Source organism: Pristis pectinata, chromosome 16, assembly GCF_009764475.1.
Source record: "Pristis pectinata isolate sPriPec2 chromosome 16, sPriPec2.1.pri, whole genome shotgun sequence".
In the NCBI taxonomy this organism is placed as follows: Eukaryota; Metazoa; Chordata; class Chondrichthyes; order Rhinopristiformes; family Pristidae; genus Pristis; species Pristis pectinata.
The window spans coordinates 37628137-37647218 of record NC_067420.1 but is presented as its reverse complement, the minus strand read 5'-3'; the positions used below and the strand labels follow the sequence as shown (position 1 = coordinate 37647218).

General features: G+C 44.1%; 1 protein-coding gene across 2 annotated transcripts in view; it reads right to left on the bottom strand.

Annotated features, from left to right (window-relative positions):
- Positions 1 to 19082, bottom strand: part of LOC127578924 (glutathione hydrolase 7) — a 46163-nt gene that overhangs the window by 17574 nt on the left and 9507 nt on the right. For both annotated transcript variants that reach the window (XM_052031503.1, XM_052031504.1), the window contains 9 exons: positions 11285 to 11511; positions 9366 to 9517; positions 8040 to 8157; positions 7504 to 7571; positions 6508 to 6581; positions 5219 to 5412; positions 4709 to 4796; positions 3581 to 3708; positions 1809 to 1897 (listed from right to left, as the gene is read on the bottom strand). In XM_052031503.1, coding sequence (XP_051887463.1) covers positions 1809 to 1897; positions 3581 to 3708; positions 4709 to 4796; positions 5219 to 5412; positions 6508 to 6581; positions 7504 to 7571; positions 8040 to 8157; positions 9366 to 9517; positions 11285 to 11511 — 1138 coding nt within the window. The remainder of the gene's footprint in view (positions 1 to 1808; positions 1898 to 3580; positions 3709 to 4708; positions 4797 to 5218; positions 5413 to 6507; positions 6582 to 7503; positions 7572 to 8039; positions 8158 to 9365; positions 9518 to 11284; positions 11512 to 19082) is intronic.

Genomic DNA, 19082 nt, shown 5'->3' with positions numbered 1-19082 from the left:
GGCTGTTTGTTATCGGAGGAGTTGTGACTAAAACTCAATGCTGCGCAATCATCAGTGCCTATCTCCTCTTCCAACATTATGACAGAGGTAAGGTCTTTAATGAAGCAGCTGAAGATGTTTGGAGACACAAGAGCCTGCAGATCCTGGAATCTGAAACAACAAACAATCTGCTGGAAGAACTCAGCGGGTCGAGCAGCATCCGTGAGAGCAAAGGAACTGTTGATATTTCGGGTCGGAACCCTCAGCCCTGATGCAGGCTTTCAACCCAAAACATCGATAATTCCTTTCCTCCCACAGATGCTGCTCGAACCGCTGAGTTCCTCCAGCAGATTGTTTGTAGCTGAAGAGGTTTGTTCCAAGGACACTGCCCTGGGGAACCCCGGCAGCTTTGTGCTTGGTCTGAGATGTTTGGCCAACAACCACAATCGTCTTCCTTTACGCAAGATATGACTCGAGCAAGTGGAGCTTATAGACTTTGATTGACCGCCTGACTTCAGTGTTACAAGGACTCTCTTGCACCACACCTTTCAAACGCTGCCTTAATATTACGGCCTGTCACTCTTAGCTCACCTCTGGAGTTCACCTCTTTTTGTCATGTTTGAACCAAGGCAGTAATGGGATCTGGAGCTGAGTGACTCTGGCAGCCTAGCATCTGTGAGGAGGCTATTGGTTAGTAAGTGCCAGCATCAATGACAACTTCCATTACTTGGTTAATAACTAAACGGACAATGATGGGCCAGTAATCAGCTGGCTTGGATTTGTGCTCCTCTCTGTAGACTGGACATAACTACAACATGCTGGGTCCTTGCTGTCTCCCAACACAGCAATCCTATCAGTCCCATTCCCTTCTCCTCCTTAGTTCCTTGTACCCCTGTAACCTATTCTCTCTCACCTGCCCACCAACTCTCCCTTCATTCTTTTTACCACTGCCCTATACCAAAGAGGTAATCCACATCAGCCAGTTAAACTACCAGCACATCTTTGGAATGAGGGAGGAAACCGGAGCTCCTGGGGAAACCCATGGGGTCATGGGGAGAATGTGCAAGCTCCACACACAGGGAGCTGAACCTGCATCTCCACGGCTGAGAGGCAGTAGCGCTAACTGCCCCTCTGTGCCACCTAGGTGATTTTTACCCCACTGTGGAGATTCAGCAGAGGACTGGCAGGGTCAGCTTTTTATTTATTCTGCCATCCTGAGGATTTACCACTGAAGTTATGGCAAACAATCTGAACTCTTCATGATAGCTCAACCTCAAGGTTGTTTGTTGCAAAGTGTATTGAATGTAGGATCTGTCATGCAAAGGGTAAAATGTCATCTGATCATATCCTGGCACACTACAAAACTGTGTCCAATACATCTATCAATCTTGTCTTTACAATACCACACAGGCCACTCTTCAACCATGTTAAACACCACCCAGACAAAGTAGCTGAACTGTCCTTTGATGGCCACGCTATTTCATCCTATCAGGGAAATTCCCTCTGTCCTATCCGTTGCCCTCCCCCACATTCTCTGCACCGAGATTCATTTGTTTCTCTCTTTTTCAGTTCTGATGAATGGTCTCAGACCTGAAACGTTAGCTGTTTCTCTTTCCACAGATGCTGCCTGACCTGCTGAATTTTTCCAGCATTTTTTGTTTTTATTTCAGATCTCCAGCATCTGCACTTTTTTGATTTTCTTCAACCAGGTGTGAGCAAGTTTAATGTCCTATCACTAATGGAAATGAATAAAGATAGTCTTAAAATGTTTGACCCAATTTTTTCTTATACATCTAAAAAAACAGGTAAACCAAAATGAGATCACGCACCTTATCATCTTCTCTGTCACCTCAGTTGTTGTGGAATCAAAGAAAGGGTCTCCGAGGCTGCTTGCAAGAGCTAAAGCAATTTTCAATGTCTAGAGAAAAGAAATTGAAGTACTGATGTCCACAGGCAATAAATATGAAGTACACCTTTGTGATAAGGAGCTCACAGGATCATTGACTGGATGAATCTTGAAACAGAAGGATAAAAGTCAAGTGCAGCTCACTACACTTACAAGTCACTTCAGGCATAGATGCTGGACTTCCTCTCTGCCTCTTGAATTGATTCCTAAAATTCCCTCCCTTCAACAGGGTTTTCAGCCTCTCTTTCCAGATTTATCCACTTATTCCCCCATGTAAAGGAGACACTAGGCCAGACTTGTGTGCATTCCATCCCCACACCACAGAAGGACCTGGACCAAATGTAATCCTGCCCATTTATCTGGGTCATGGAAGGACATTACAGGGAGTGGTACAGGGCAGTAAGTAGCATTTTATTTCCTGAAGGACAGGAGGCCAATTAGAAGGTTCCCTACCAACCTGCTCCCAATGTAAAACACCACCATCTAACGAAAAGAGAAACAAAGGACCGCAGAGGCTGGAATCTAGATGAAAAACACGATGATGCTGGAGGAGCTCAGCAGGCCAGGCAGCATCTGTGGAGAAAAGCAGGTGGTCAATGTTTCGGGTCAGGACCCTTCTTCAGGACTGAAGATAGGAAAAGGGGAAGCCCAATATTTATATCTACTAATATATCTGCTTTTCCAATATATCTGCTTTCCCCTCCTCTGGGCTTCCCCTTTTCCTATCTTCAGTCCTGAAGAAGGGTCCTGACCCGAAACGTTGACCGCCTGCTTTTCTCCACGGATGCTGCCTGGCCTGCTGCCCGGTTAGACCACATTGGAGTATCGAGTGCAGTTTTAGTCACCACACTATAGGAAGGACGTGATTGTGCTGGAGAGAGGGCAGAGGACATTCACCAGGATGTTGCCTGGATTGGAGGACTTTAGTTATGGAGAGAGACAGATAGGCTGGGCTTGTTTTCCCTGGAGTGAAAGGTACTGAGGTACATGAAGTGTATGAAGTTATAAGAGGTGTAGATAGGGTAGATAGTCAGAAACTTTTTCCCAGCATAGGGGTATCAAAAACAAGAGGGCATAGGTTTAAGATGCGTGAAAAGAGTCTTAAAGGGGATTTGAGGGGAAAGTTTTTTTACACTGAGTGGTTGATGTCTGGAACTCTCTGCCAGAGGAATTGGTGGAATTAGATACAATCATTATGCTTAAGGGGCAGTTATACAAGCACATCAAGCAAAGAAGGGTATGGACCTAATGCGGGCAAACAGGATTAGAGTAGATGAGCAAAAAGGCCATTATGGATGTGGCCCATTTCTGTGCTGTTCAAATCCAAGATGTTACTGAAAAAGCAGGCATAAATAGTTAACTTTTACCCTGACCAATTTCTGTACTGTACAACTATGACTCTTGGGAATCTCTTGTCCATAACTGCTCAAAGTGAAGGAGCAGTCAAGATGGTATTGAGAACATTGAGAACAAGCATCAGGAGCATACAATAGTGCAAAGTAAATAGCGGAAGGAGTGGACCAGCTAACAAACTAATCCCTCCCCCCCTCGCACCCCGTCCCTTCAGACATCTCCTGCCCTATCCATGGTGGAATCTGCAGTCCCTTCCTTGGCTTCACTGGAGTAGAGCAAGTCTTCCTCAATCCCAAGGGACTGCCTAAAAAGATAATCTGACACCGGGTCCGTAAGTCCTACCTCCGTGAGTAAGTGATAGGTCAGATTCCTGGTTGCTTGGGTCGTTATGTTAAATCCCTCCAAAATGTTGAGGGCAGCAACTAGTGCAGCTCCTGTATGAGGGGGCGGAGCAGTAAGCACAAAGCGACCTGTAAAACACCACAAAGTACCAGTTACTTTTGACTAATCTTTTTCCAAAAATATACTTCATTTGTAAAGATCACAAAGCCACATTGAGCATTGGTGGGCAGGGTATTGGTGAGCAAGTTGTTTTCATTGCATGGCCATTTTACTGATGACTGAGAGTGGAAACACTGGGCGGTAACCAACCAGATTGGATTGATACTGCTTTTTGTGATCAGGACATATTTGAGCAATTTCTCACAGTGTTGGGCAGATGCTAGCATTGTAACTGTATGGGAACAGCTTGGCTAGATGTGCAGATAGTTCTGGAGCACAGGTCTTCAGTATTACAGCTGGGTTGTTGTCTGGTCCTGTGGTCTTTGCTGTTCTCAGCCATTTCCTGATATCACATGGTATTGTTTGAAGACTGGCTTCTGTGATGGCGGTGATCTCAAGAGGGAGATGAGATGGACCGCCTATTTGTCATTTCTGAATGGACATGGTTATGTGTGCTTCAGCCTTGGCGCTATCACTCACATCATTGGGGATAAGAATTTTCACCTCCTCCCATTAGCTGTTAATTGTCTGCCATCATTCACAATTAGTTGTGGCAGGACTGCAGGGCTTCGATCTGATCTATTGGTTGTGAGATCGCTTAACTCTGCGTATTGCATGCTCTTTTTCCTGTTTAGCTGCATATATTCCCGAGTTGTAGATCGTAGTCAGGACTTGGCCAGCTCAGTTGGTGCTGGTGCTACCAAATCCCTGTTGGTGATCTTCAAGCATCACAAAGTATTTCACGTGTGGAGATTTATTTTGAAGTGCAGTGTTCTAACCCCATTATGTTCCTGGGGAGCAAGTTCCAGGATTCAGAAGGGCTGGCAAAATATTTCTAAGGATGGTGTGCAACTTGGAAGAGAAACTGTAGGTGGTGTTGTTCCCATGCACCTTCTTGTTGGTAGGGTTTGAGAAGATGTCATTATTCCCTCCCGCCTCTCAAGCTTGTAAACAGAGATCAGTGCATACCTTGGTACGATCCTTCAATGGGCTTCTCGACAATCACAGAATAGTTAGCAAAATCCTCTGCAGAGAGGACTCCACCTTTACTCCGAACCTACAAAGAAAGAAGGGATAGAGTCAGTGTTAATCTATTCAGAAAGCCCAGATTCCTGGTACGGCTATTCACTACATCTATAGTTGTTGAATCGTCAGGAATAAAATATTAGAAACACTTTGTAGCGTAATGCTGGGATATCAAAGCAACCGCGAGGCTTATTAGTTATACTACTTATGCAATGATAGACCTAATGATGGTGATCAGTGCTGAGTGCTTTATTGTCTTGGCTTCTACCTCTTACTTTAGTCCATTGGGATCTATTCAAATCCTACATCAGCAATATTCTGAAAATAGCCAAATGCTCATCTGCAGGTAATTGCAACATGAAGATTAAAATGTTTCAAATTTTAATTGCTACCACAGAGAACTGAGAAGTCCACAGTGGTAAAATGATTGTTTGAACAGACTTGGTTCTTTACCTCAGAAGCCATTTCTTCTGTGATGTTTCCATTGTAAAATGCCGAAACACCCTCTGTTCCAACTGTGTTCAAAATGGCCGCCAGATCCATGCGTTTCATGAAAGCCCCTGGTTGCAATGGTTGTCCGTACGGCAGGAAGATATCACGGAAAATCTCAGACATATTTTTGTCCTTTACTTGATCAATTGCTTTAGCTGGAATTATGGAAACCATAAGAATGTTAGTCTTAAAGCATATAATTAAAGGGTCTTGACTAACTTCAAAATGTTTCAATCGAAAATAGTAAATTTTATTTCCATGTTCAGAGAGAATGGCATACTGAAATTTTAAATCTTCTTATGATGTACCCTTATAAATATGTACTTGGGAATGAACTACGGTCAAGTTATTGAGGATCACTTGATTGGCTTATAAACTAGGGAAGAACATTTAACACTGAACAGTTTGAACAATGTCTTCCATAGTTCCCTTATAATTGTGTTTCCCTACTTCACTCACTCACTTTTTCTGCTTCTCAGAAGCAGAGTTAGGAGTGTATAAATGCAACATGATCTTTACTAGACCTGTTTGTTCCTCTCTTTCCATAGCAACATCTACCACCGACACCTCCCAAACCCATCCCTCAGATCCATAGTGCCGTAACAACACAGCCCTGAACTTTCCGGCTGCTTTGCACAGTTGTCTCAGATCCCACTCCTTCTGACATTCTGGGTTTCTACAATCAGCAACCTGCTTCAGGTCTTCAAGCCCATGACGGTCTCCAAGGGGCCTGAGAACCAGACTCCACATCCAAGATGCTGTGCTCTCTCCAAATAAGAACAGAAGGGAAAGGAGTAAGACTTGGACATTCAGCCCTTCAAGTCTGTTCTGCCATCCAACAAGGTCCTAGATGGTCTTCTATCTCAACACCATTTTTCTGCCTAATCCTCATATCCCTTGGTTTCTCTAATATCCAGAAATCTATTGATCTCAGTTTTGGAAGTAATCAACAATGAATCCTCCACAGCCCTCTGGGGTAAGAGATTCCAAAAATTCACCATCCTTTGAGTGAATTCCTGTCAGCCTATAATGCCTCTCTGTATCTCCCTACAGAAGTCTGCTTCAACCTCTCTATATCTCCTCTTAACATTGTGACCTCTCCAAGTTTCTTTGTGGACTGAAATTTATTCAATGCCTTTTATCTATCAGATTCCCAAGTCACTCTGTGTCCGTAAGAGGCGGATTTCCCGCTCTGTTTTAGCGGCCTACTGCACTGCATTCCAAACTGAAAGAACATAAGTCACACCTACCAAGTTCTTGAGTGACATTAAAACCTTCCTGCGCAACCTTTGATGCTGCAGACATTAACTCAGGCCAGGAGATCCTGAAGAAAAGAAAAAGTAACATATTGCACAGCATAATACTGCACAGGACATATATTTTACATACTTATTGGCCAGCTCACTGTAAATCGCCATGTCAACTATCCCCATTCAATTTTGTCATGTTAACGGTCATAATCTCATTGAAGGCTCTGGTCATTCTGTAAACCAAGTTAATTTTTTCATGCGATATAGGCAAAGTCAGCATTTACTGCCCATCCCTAATTGCCCTTGAGAAGGTGGTGATGAGCCATCTTCTTGAACAACTGCAATCCTTCCAGCGAAGGAGCTCGGAGGGTTTTGCTGGGTCAGTAGCGATGATGAAGGAACACTGGTATATTTCCAAGGCAGGATGGTTTGTGACTTGGAGGGGAATTTGCAGTTGGTGACATTCCACGCTCTCGTTGCCCTTGTTCTTCTGGTGATAGAAGTCATGGGCACAGGAAGTACCTTAGCGAGTCTCTGCATTACACCGCATTGACAGTAAATAGCAGCCAATGCTGCAGTAATGGGGGCAGTGAATGCTTAAGGTGTTGGATAGGGTGCCAGTCAAGGTCCTGAAAACTATGAACTAATTCAATCACAATCTAGAGTTTTTAAAAAACCTACAACTGGCTTTTATTAAGCAAACACATAGAATCAAAGAGAGATGCCTCACAAAAATAGGCCCTTTGACTCACCGAATTCACGCTGACCACCAACCACCCATTTACACAAATCCTACCCTAACCCATTTTATTTTTCCCACATTCCCATCAAATTCTCCCCTATCACTCACCTACACACAATTTACAGTGGCTAATTAACCTAGCAACCCACACGTTTTTGAGATGTGGGAGGGAACCGGAGCACCTGGGAGAAAACGCACGAGGTTGCAGGGAGAACATGCAAACTCCACACAGACAGCACTTGAGTAACATTTACCTGCCGTAGAGTTGGTGGGCCTGGTGAAATCCTCGTATCATACCTGGGACGGCTACCAAGAGACCAGGCTGTACAAACAGGAAAACAAGAGTTACAATGGAGCAATTGGTTTATTGGAATTGACTTATTGTTGTCACATGTACCAAGATATAGTGAAAAACTTAGCTTTGCAAGCCAAAGGAGATAATGTGGCCATTGTTACCATGGTGGCATGAACCATTGATTGGTAATTTTGCCCAGATTAAGGAAGAGACCGGGGCTGTGAATGGCAAACAGGATTGAAATTCAATCTCAAAGCTCCAAACTGGAAGTCAAAATTTATCTTGAGCTATGTATTTCACCAAATATCTGACAACCAGTGAAGTCTTAACAAAGTTTTGATGAAACTTCATTGACCCGAAATGCTAACTTCATATTTTTCTCCAAAAGCCTGGCCTGCTTTTGTATTTCCAGAATTTTCTATTTTATTTCAGAACTCCAGCATCCGCAGTATTTTGCCTTTGGGAGGCGAGCGAGATGCAGAGAGCACCACTAACCTTGTCCTCCCAGCCATGTGTGAACATCTGCTCCTCAATCTCCGCTGGAGCTGTCTCTCTAAAGTCAATAATGAAGCTTTCATTCTTCCTGATATCGTGAACTAACATAACTCCACCCCTGGAAGAAAGGATATCAACAATCAGAAGACATCTTTACTGCATGTTTGTTATAGGCAAAGAGGTGAACCTTTGAATATATTTTGAATTTCTGTGCTGTCAAGGTGACAGACATGGATGGCACATAATGGAAGACTTTCAGATATTTTTTCACTAGTCAGCATTGGATATTAGCACATCAAGGAGCAGTGTGTACTCTGTTCTGGCATGACATCGTTCCTTAAATCAACACCAAAAGGACATCCACAAAGCACGTCCACTTCCATCTCTCAAAGTCAAAAGTCAACGTCGAGTTTATTGTCATATGCACACATCCACGTATGCACAGGTGCAATGAAAACTTACTCACAGCCACATAGCATCAGATACACAACATTCACAAGAAAAACATAAATTAAACATAGATTATACACAATCTTTACAGGAAAGAACACAATTAGAACAAAAAAAAAACAAAGTCTATTGTAGTGCAAAGCAGTCATCGTGTGGCTATACTGAGGTGGTGATTAGGGTTGTGCCGGTTGGTTTAAGAACCGAAAGGTTGAAGGGAAGTAGCTGTTCTTGAACCTGGTGGTGTGGGACTTCAGGCTTCTGTACCTCTTGCCCGATGGTAGCTGCGAGAAGATGGCATGGCCCGGATGGTGGGGATCTTTGATGATGGATGTTGCCTTCTTGAGGCAGCGCCAGTGACGTATTGGGTTGAGTCCACTACCCTCTGCAGCTTCTTATGTTGCTGCGCTTTCAAATTGCTGTACCAGACCATGATGCAACCAGTCAGGATCCTTTCAACAGAACATCTGTAGATGTTTGTTGGAGTGTTCGGTGACAAGCCGAACCTCCTTAACCTTCTAAGAAACTAAAGACGCTGGCACGCCTTCCTTGTGATTGTGTCTATGTGCTGGGCCCAGGACAGGTCGTCTGGTATGTTAATGCCCAGGAATTTAAACTTGCTGACCCTCTCCACTGCCAAACACCTATGTAGACTCTCTGTGCCACCACTGAAAGACAATGGCAACTTCCTGCCATTTACATTAAAACTGCAAGTTACTTTATGCTGAGCAGAAATGGGTGAGGAACTTCACATTAAACTTTTACAACACAACTTTGTAAAGTTCTTTTCAAAGATACATAAACCTCTCCGTAGAACAGCAATATTGTGAATGAGCAAGAGTATTTCTGTTAGTGACGCTTAACACCTACAGCACCTACCCTCCAATTCCAGAGCTGTGGGGATGGATTATTCCTAAGCATAATGCGGACACAACAGCTGCATCCACTGAAGAGCCATCACGATTCAGTATTTCAGTACCAACTGCGGAGCAATGGGCCACATCTGTAACCACAGCTCCTTGGTGAAAGATCTGCACAGAACAAGAGGGGAATGTAGAGTCATAGATATAAAACTTCCTTTGTTTATGGCTGTTTCTTGGGGTTTCTGCAATGTTTTCATCTCTGGTAGATTGCCAATAAAGATTATTGTGTAAAATGTCCTAAATGCACCCTAACTAGTATGCAGTAATAATGCCAAATCTTGTTTTTGGGTATAGCTCCCCTCTTATCCAGGTATTACAGGGCTTCCCCCTTATTACTACAATATATGGCAGCAGATGAATTCCCCAGAACATTAGAGATTTATGGCACAGAAGGCCATTGAGCCCATCACATCACTTGTTGACCCACTTTCTAGCTCTGGGCTTGACATTCCATTGGGTCACCCAGGTACTTTTTAAATGTGGAGGGTGTTTCTGCCTTGACCCACTCATACATTAGACTCTTTGGGTGAAAAGATTTTATCTTTTCATCTTTCTTGAATCTACTACCCCTTAGTTTGACCACCCTTTTAAGGGAACTAAGACCATCCTTTTAAACTCAATACTGTGCACCCTTTCTATTGCTCCTTCATCCACTGCAATCAAATGAAGAGGGTATAATGCAATTGTGGTTAAGTTACCAGATGAGTATCCAGAGACCTGGGCATCTGGAGACAGCTTGAATCCCACCATGGCAGCTGGGGAATTTAATTCTGTGGCACTGAGAGTCAGTGGCTCTACTAGCACAGCCAGAGACCTGGGTTCAATCCTGACCCTGGGTGCCTTCTGTGTGGAGTTTGTAATGTTCTCCCTGTGACTGTGTGGGCTTCCTCTGGGTGCTCCAGTTTCCTCCCACGTACCAAAGACACGCAGGTTGGTAGGTTAATTAGCCAGTATGATCTAGGGGGAGTTCATAGAACGTAGGGAGAATGGGATTACTGTAGGATTAGTGTAAATGGCTGGTTGATGGTCAGCACAGACTCAGTGGGCCAGAAGGCCTGTTTCTGTGCTGTATCTCTCTATGACGTTATAAATTAAATCCATATGGAATAACACCTCAGTATCAATAACAGTGACCATGAAGTCACTAGATTGTTGTTGGAAAACCCAACTGGTTCCTAAAGTTCTTCGGGGATTAAAATTTGCCATTGTTAAGCAGTCTGGCCTATATGTGACTCCAGGCAGTTCCCCTGAAATGGCATGGTCCCACAGACCACTCTGTAATAAATGCTGGCCTTGCTAGTGACACCCACATCCTGTAGACAAATACATTTTTTAACAATATCCTGTACTTTTTGAATCTAGGTTGATATTGAGTCAAATACACTCGATAAGGGATCCGTGAGCAATAAAGACATCAGGTCAAAGGGAAAGGTTGAGACCAGGGAGGTTCACATTACTGGGCTAGGGGCTTCCTCAACGTCAGTTCTGGCTAAGTTTGACATGGACTTTCTGCTTGGGCTCAGGATCTTGGGTTCATGTTCAGGTTTGGAGTTGAGTGACTTTTGGAAGAAGCCCTGTCTGTCCTCTTGAATTAATGTGAAGGAATTGAAAGCAATACTTTGATGGAGACCACGGTAGTTTGTCCTGGTTGGTATCCTGGCTGATACTTAACCCTCAAAATTAGCTAATTTAATCAAGGCACATTGCTGTTTGTGGGACCTTGCTGTGTGCAAATTGTCTACTATAATTACATCAGTACCTACGCTTCCAATGTACATGATTGGCTAATTGGCATGTCCTGAAATATGGAAAAGTGATTGATCAATAGCAAGGATGTGCATTTTGTCTTGTATTTAAGGTTGAATAGACAGACACCTGTGGGTCTCCAAAGTATATCTGCAAAACCAAGGCTATGGTGACTCCGGTTGCAAACGTTAAGCAGGCAGTGATGATAACAGTCAAGCCATCCTGGCGACAGGCGCAGTCACCAGAAAATGGATCCTTGTTGGTCACGCGCAGCGGCGACATCTCCTGACTGCCCATCTCAGAGGAGGAGGAGGGCAGGCGCTGCAGGCGAGCTGTTTTCAGGAACAGGTCAGGATCTACAGGAGAAAAGAGTGAGAGGACAGAGTTGATTTGCTTTAATTGACGAATTTTGAATTTCTACAGCAGTACAAGATAGAAACATAGAAAAATGGCAGGGTGGGCCATTCGGCCCTTTGACCCTGTTCCACCATCCAACCTGATCAAACTAACCCTCTATCCCAATAACACATTCCTGCTCCCTTCCCACACATCTTGATGCCTTTCGTGTCAAGAAATCTATCTATCTCCTTAAATATATTCAGCAACCTAGCCTCCACATCGCTATGTGGTAGAGAATTTCACAGGTTCACCACCCTCTGGGTGAAGACATTTCCCCTCTTAGTCCTATATGTAGTGGTTAGCGTAACGCTATTACAGTGCCAGCAACCTGGGTTCAATTCACAGTGCAGAGACAGCTGCTGTCTGTAAGGAGTTTGCATATTCTCCCCCTGTCTGAATGGGTTTCTTCTGGGTGCTCTGGTTTCCTCCCACGTTCCAAAAACGTACAGGTTAGGAAGTTGTGGGCATGCTATGTTGGCGCTGGAAGCGTGGCGACACCTGCAGGCTGCTCCAAGAACACTCTACACAAAAGATGCATTTCACTGTGTGGTTCGATGTACATGTGACTAATAAAGGTGTCTTATCTCATCTTATCTTAAATGTCTTGTATCCTGAGACATCCTAAGTGCCAGTGTGTGGGACTGACTGCTATGTGAGAGGAATCGTAAGACTTCAGAATCATTAGGCTGCATATTCTCAACTTTTTGCTCACTCAAGACAGCTGAATTATGTTTTGGAATAGATGAAGTCATGGAGGGTACAAGAGGATAAGAAGACAGATGGACACAGTACAGCGAGATGGATAAAGGTGAAGCCCAGAGAAAGGGCTGCAGGTACAACCCAGCCAATTAGATAGGTACAACATGACAATTAGGAAGTTTCACTTGATGTGAAGGATATACTATGGGCATCATTACTTGTACCTTTTGAGACGTCTGAACTGTCGTTCAGTCACCTATGGTGTGTTGCATTTTGAATCGTATAGGGATGAGGACTTCATTATAGACCTGAATTTTCATATCCTTTTCAAAAGTCAAGATCAGTAAAACACATCCGAGCAGTTTCCCAAAGGAGGTCCAAGTGCATCGGATCCTGTGCAGCATCTGACAATCGATATCAGCGCACTGAGGGAGGTGGCTGCCAAGATACCAAGTGTTCAACCATCTCCAGAATCCAATGAAAGAATGGGTTACAGGAAAGTAAATGGTAATTGGGACTGCTCTGAGATTTGGCATGACTTGGTGGGCTGAATGGCCTCCTTCCATGTCACAAGGAAATATGAAGTAGAACGTCAGGTGAGAAGTTTGACCTTCATTTGTGTTGGGCCATGCGCAAGACCTGAAGCAGGCTAATCAGCAATTTCGTCTTCTTGATGTTATTGTCCAGAGGGAAGGCTGAAGGTGCAGCCCGGGAGAGGGACATGGATACAGCCCCAGGGAGAGGGACATGGGTGCAGCCCCCGGGAGAAGAATATTCCAGAGACAGTTGAGCACAGTCCAGACAGGGATAGATAAGCACAGGGCAGAAGGTCATATGCTGGCACAGATGCTGGCCCAGTGGGATACAGACAGACACAGACAGGAGACACAGATTCAAGGGAAGTGAAACTAGAATGAAGAGACGGAGAAACACAAGATCAGAGGATTGGAAGTGAGAAGAGCTTTTCCAGGCTGCAAATTCTGCACGTTCTTGGGACCACAGATTCCCTGTTGGCCTTAAAAAATAATGGAACTGGAATCAGAGAAATCCCCTTTAAAACTCCTACCTCACACCTTAAACCAATGCCCTCTTATTTTTGATAGCCCTACCACGGGAGAAAGACTCTGACTCTCTCTCCTATCTGTGCCTCTGAGTTTTATACATAAGGTTATAAAATTCGTCGCGATTCAGCTGGCTGCTGGCATGGGCTTCTTCCCCCTTCCCTTCTTTTTCTCCCTCCTTTCGACTTTGAGAGCACAGTACACCTCCTGGAGGTGGGCCACTGCCTGATGCGAGGCCATTGCACCTGACCGATGACCAGCTCATGGGGACTATACTTGTTTACCTCAGCTTTGCTTTCGGTATGAGTTGTTGCATTTCTTCCAACCACCACAGAATCCCTGACTGGGAGGGGGAGGGACAGGGGGGAGCTGGGGGCAGAGGACATGTGTGGAGTGACAAGATCTGACAACCGCACAAAACGGCCAGTGTCACAGATAAATATGACAGGCCTTTTGGCCCACCAAGTTTACGCCAATCATCAACCATCCAATTCACACTAATCCTACATTAATCCCATTTTATCTTCTCCCCACATTCCCATGATTGGTGCATCAGGTTCATTACTTCAATGAACATGACAATTAGGAAGATTCACTGAGTGACCTTCCATGGGCATCAATGGTTGTACGTTCTGAGACCTCTACATTATTGTTGGTCAGTCACCCATGGTGTGTTGCATTTTGAATAGCATAAGGATGAGGACTTCATTATAGACCTGAATTTTGATGCCCTTTCATTGGTCAAGTTCAATAAAAACCACATCAGTTTCCCAAAGGAGGTACTCGCGAATCGGATCCTGTGCAGGATCTGACAATTGATATTAGTGCACTGAGGGAGGTGGCTGCCAAGATACCAAGTGTTCAACCATCTCCGAAGTCCAATGAAAGAATGGGTTAGCATAACGCTACTACAGCGCCAGCGACCTGGGTTCAATCCCGGCCACTGCCTGTAAGGAGTTTGTGGGTTTCATCCGGGTGCTCTGGTTTCCTCCCACATTCCAAGGACATTCGGGTTAGGAAGTTGTAAGCATGCTATGTTGGCGCCAGAAGTGTGGCGACACTTGCAGGCTGCCCATAGAACACTCTACGCAAAAGATTTCACTGTGTGTTTTGATGTACATGTGACTAATAAAGATCTTATCTTAATCAATATTAGTACATTGAGTGAAGTGACTGCCAAGATATCAAAAGCATTTAACCATCTTCAAAGAATGGGTTACAGGAAAATAAATGAGTGAACGGAACTGCTCTGAGGGTTGGCATGACTCAATGGGTGAATGGCCTCCTTCCATGTCGTAAGAAAATATGAAGTAGAATATCAGGTGAGATGTTTGATCCTCATTTGTGTTGAGCCATGTGCAAGACCTGAAGCAAGCTAAACAACCAGTTTAGTCTTCGTGATGTTATTGCTGCAGAAAACAGAACTGAATACTTTTCTTGTCTGAGGGAAGTGAAATTCAACTTCTTCCCCACCGCCTTTCCCAAACTAAAATAATACGGGGCAGAGAATTTCATAAGAAGATTATTCCTGGCAGTAAAGTGGTTGCAGCTGATGATGTGATAAGATACCATGGCTAGATCCAGCGTCAACTGAAATATTCTCCATATACTTCAGGATAGCACAGTCAGCATAAAGTCAGAGTCATACAGCATGGAAACAGGCCCTTCAGCCCAAGTCATCCATGCTGACCAAGGTGCCCAATTCAGCTAGTTCTATTTGCCTGTGTTTGACCTTTCCTATCCATGTACCTGTCCCAATGTCTTCTAAACATTGTAATTGTACCCGCCTCTACCACTTCCTCCGGTAGCTCATTCCACATACGCACCGTGTAGAAAACCTTGCCCCTCAGAATCCCTCTAACGCAGCATGATGAAGATCTGTGATGGATGTCTTGGAGACTCCTGTCTTTGTGCAGAGACAACAAAGATTAAAGAGTCACCCCTCCACTGGATGTATTGGATGTCAATTCCAATGGGGAGACTGCAGCTCAGAAGTAATTCATTGGCTCTAAAAGGCTTTGAAACATCGTGAAGGAGCCACAGAAAAGCCAGTTCCTTTCTCTCTTAGGAAGCATGTACCAAATGGCTCCATGCCACTGGTTGTACTGTCCTCCTATCATTTGGTTGCCAATACTTCCACACCCATTTAGCCTCAAGACTAAAGATAAATTCCTCCACCTTTCATTGTGGAAGGTAACAATAGAAGGTGGAATTAAAATATTTTGCCTCAAAGATAACCACCTGCAAAAATGTGAACATACGAAATGTTTATTCTAATCTTTCACTGACACGCAGTGAAAAGGAAAATCAAGTTAGTTGGATGATTAATGATTGTGGAATGAAACAAATTAGGAAGTTAGAAAAGGTAGATACAAGAGATTCTGCAGGTGCTGGAATCTGGAGCAACACACACAAAATGCTGGAGGAACTCAGCGGGTCAGGCAGCATCCGTGGAGGGAAATAAACAGTCAACGTTTCAGGTCGAGACCCTTCATCAGGACTGGAAAGGAAGAGGGCAGAAGCCTGAATAAGAAGGTGGGGGGAGGGGGAGGAGCACAGGCTGGCAGGGGATGGGTGAGTCTGGGAGAATGGGGGAAGGAAGGTGGGTAGGGGAGGGGGGAGATGCAAGAAGCTGAGAGGTGATAGGTAGAAGAGACTAAGGGCTGAAAATGAAGAGGAAGGAATCTGGTAGCAGAGGGCAGTATGGAATAAAAGGAAGGAGTTGGGCAATGGACAGGCAGGTTATGAGGGCAGGGGAGGGGAAAGAAGGGGTGAGGTGGTTACAGGAATAAGGGAAAACAAAGAAGGGGGGAAAGGGGAGGGGTTACCAGGTTAGAGAAATAGATGTTGAAAAAGGAAGCTGCACTGATCTCAGAGAACATGAGCTACATGAAACTGGGAAGTAAATCAACGGTTATTAAAGTACAGTTTATTCTTCCAGGTCCATCATATATGGTAAAAATATCAAATGCACTTTGATTATGGAAAGTATTACATGAAACTGCACAGAGAAAGGGGAAGACAGATGGAGAGAGGGGGAGAGAGACACACAGAGAAACAGAAAATCTCAGAGAATAGAAGAAGGGAGACAAGACATGGAGAGAGAGAGAGAGGGAGAGAGAGGGGGGGAGGGGAGGGGGAAGGGAGGGGGGAAGGGAGAGAGAGGCGAGAGAGAGAGAGAGGCGAGGGAAGGAGGGAGAGAGAGAGAGAGAGCGAGAAAGCTTGCAACATGACTAAAATTTCATTGACGTTTGAATAGGAAAATTTTCCAGCATGTTTTGTGGGTATTGAGTCGACAAGAGCATAAGTACATGAAAATTAGAAGTAGGAATAGGCACCTGGCCCTTTGAAACTGCCCTGCCATTCATGGAGATTATGTCTGATCATCCACCTCAGGGCCACTTCCCTTGCACTGCCCTCATATCCCTCGAATCCCTTTTTTATATTCAGAAATCTCTCGATCTCTCTTTTGAATCCACTATGTGACTGAGCCTCCAAAATCCTTCAGGATAGAGAATTCGACAGACTCAACCCCCTCTGAGCGAGGAAATTCCTCCTCACACACAGTTCTAAATATCCACACCTTCGTACCCTTCGTACATTTCAATACCCTGTTAGAGAAAACTCGCAAGAGCACAAAAACTCTATAAGTGTCCTGTTTTTCAGAGTTAACTGCACACATGTGGACACAAGAAGGTGCTGTCCAGTTTACTCTTTAACTGTAGCTAGTGTTGAAGCAATCATATTGTTACCACAAACGTTGGCCCAAACTCTATGGGGTCTGCCTTTCACTTCACTATCACATCATCAGATGCAACACCTTTGCTGCTGGGAATGATCGTTTTGTTAATTTCTCTATTCTGTTTTTTGGGAGGGGGAGGGAGGCGAATTTCACTTCCCTCAGTCAAGAAATGACTGTATAAAATCATAAAGGGTATAGATAGGGTGAACGCACATCATCTTTTTTCCCAGGGAAGGAATACTAAAAACTAGAGGGCATAGATTTAAGGTGAGACGTGAAAGATTTAAAAGGGACCTGAGGGGCAATTTCTTCACACAGGGGGCTGGTGCGTATATGGAATGAGCTGCCAGAGGAAGTGGTTGAAGGAGGTACAATAACATTTAAAAGACATTTGGATAGGAGAGGCTTAGAGGGATATGGGCCAAATGCAGGCAAACGGGACTAGCTTGGCACTAGCACCATGGACGAGTTGGGCCAAAGGGCCTGTTTCCATGCTACAGTACTCTATGACTCCAAGAAGAAAAAATATTATGTGTATTTTCAGCAGTCAGCATTCCAGTGACACAGTAACTAACAAAATTAATGTGTTTATTTATATCTCGTACGATTCTTTCGCTGAATTCTTTGCATTCACATGCCTTAATGTATTTTAATGAGATTAATGTCTTGAACTCATTATTAAGCAGATCTGCACTCTGGACATGAGCTTGCTGTTTTCTTCTGTCAGGCCCCTGGGCTGCTGGAGCCTATATCTAAAGTTTCCTTCTTTCTGCATTGGCTCCAAACACCACAATTATTCACATTCCCTCTGTAAATGCCTTTAATTTCTCTCATTATTCCTTCCACTGCCACACGTTAAAGAACAAACACACAGTCATACAGAGCATCTTATCACATCTGGACTTTGCAGCCAATGAAATATTTTTAAATGTCTATTCACTGTTACAAGAAATACAGCAGAAATATAGAAAAAATAGCCCGTGCTGATATACAGAGAGAAAGTGAGCTAGCAGAAGCTATAGAATTTGATATTGAGCCCGATATTTATCCTTCCGTTCCTTTTATCCTCTTTCCTCTAAAAGGCTTTATTTTGGACCAGTACTCTGAATTTAGTAGGAGGAAATGCAAAAGAGAAGCGGAGACATTTTGTTTAAAAATGTTCTACAAAGACGGTTCATTGTTTATTTAATGTAGGGATAATTATTTTTAAAGCTTTTTCCAGAACTTGCCTCGTTATTGTGCAATATGTGATTCAATTTTAATGAAAAGTCACTTATAACAGAAAATTGTGTGCTTATGTTGGGTTCCTTGACGAGCTGTCATTTTCCAGCCCTCCTTGTATCTTAAGTACTTAACAAGAGGAACCAGGACAAGTGCAGAGACAAGCAATTAATGCTTGCACAGCACTTATGAGGCAAGAATGGGCCAAGTACAGTGCTGGCCACACATGTCCATATGGCCTGCTTGAGTACCATTTAGAGGGGGTCTTCCCAAGTGGAGTCCGGCATTGGGAACATATGTCAAGTAGGTCTTTTTAATGAAAATGCCAACCTGGTTCTCCCTTGAGCCCCATGTGGTGACAACCCTGACCTACAAGCTCAAAAGGCAAAGTGCACAAGAAAGGTACCTCGAATCGTGCCAGGCCTGCCCAGTAGTGCACACTGCTTTGGGTCTAGTGTGCTTCTGAATGTTGCCGCAGTGAGCCCTCAATGGCACTCGCTAACCCCTATGTACCGCCCCACTAACAAGCTATTACAGGCATCATTCCATGTAACAACACCCAGTTCTCATGAAGGGTCCACATCTGAAATATGAACACATCTGCTCCTTCCACATAGGTTGAATGAACTGCTGTGACCTTCTGTTTCCATTTCCAATCTTTTAGTTGTCTAGTGAAGTGGCTGCATCACAGCTCCAGTAACACCAGTTCAATCCTGACCTCTGTCTGTGTGGCGTTTGCATGTTCTCCCTGTGACTGTGCTGGGTATCCCCAGGGTGCTCCAGTTTCCTCCCACATCCCAAACAT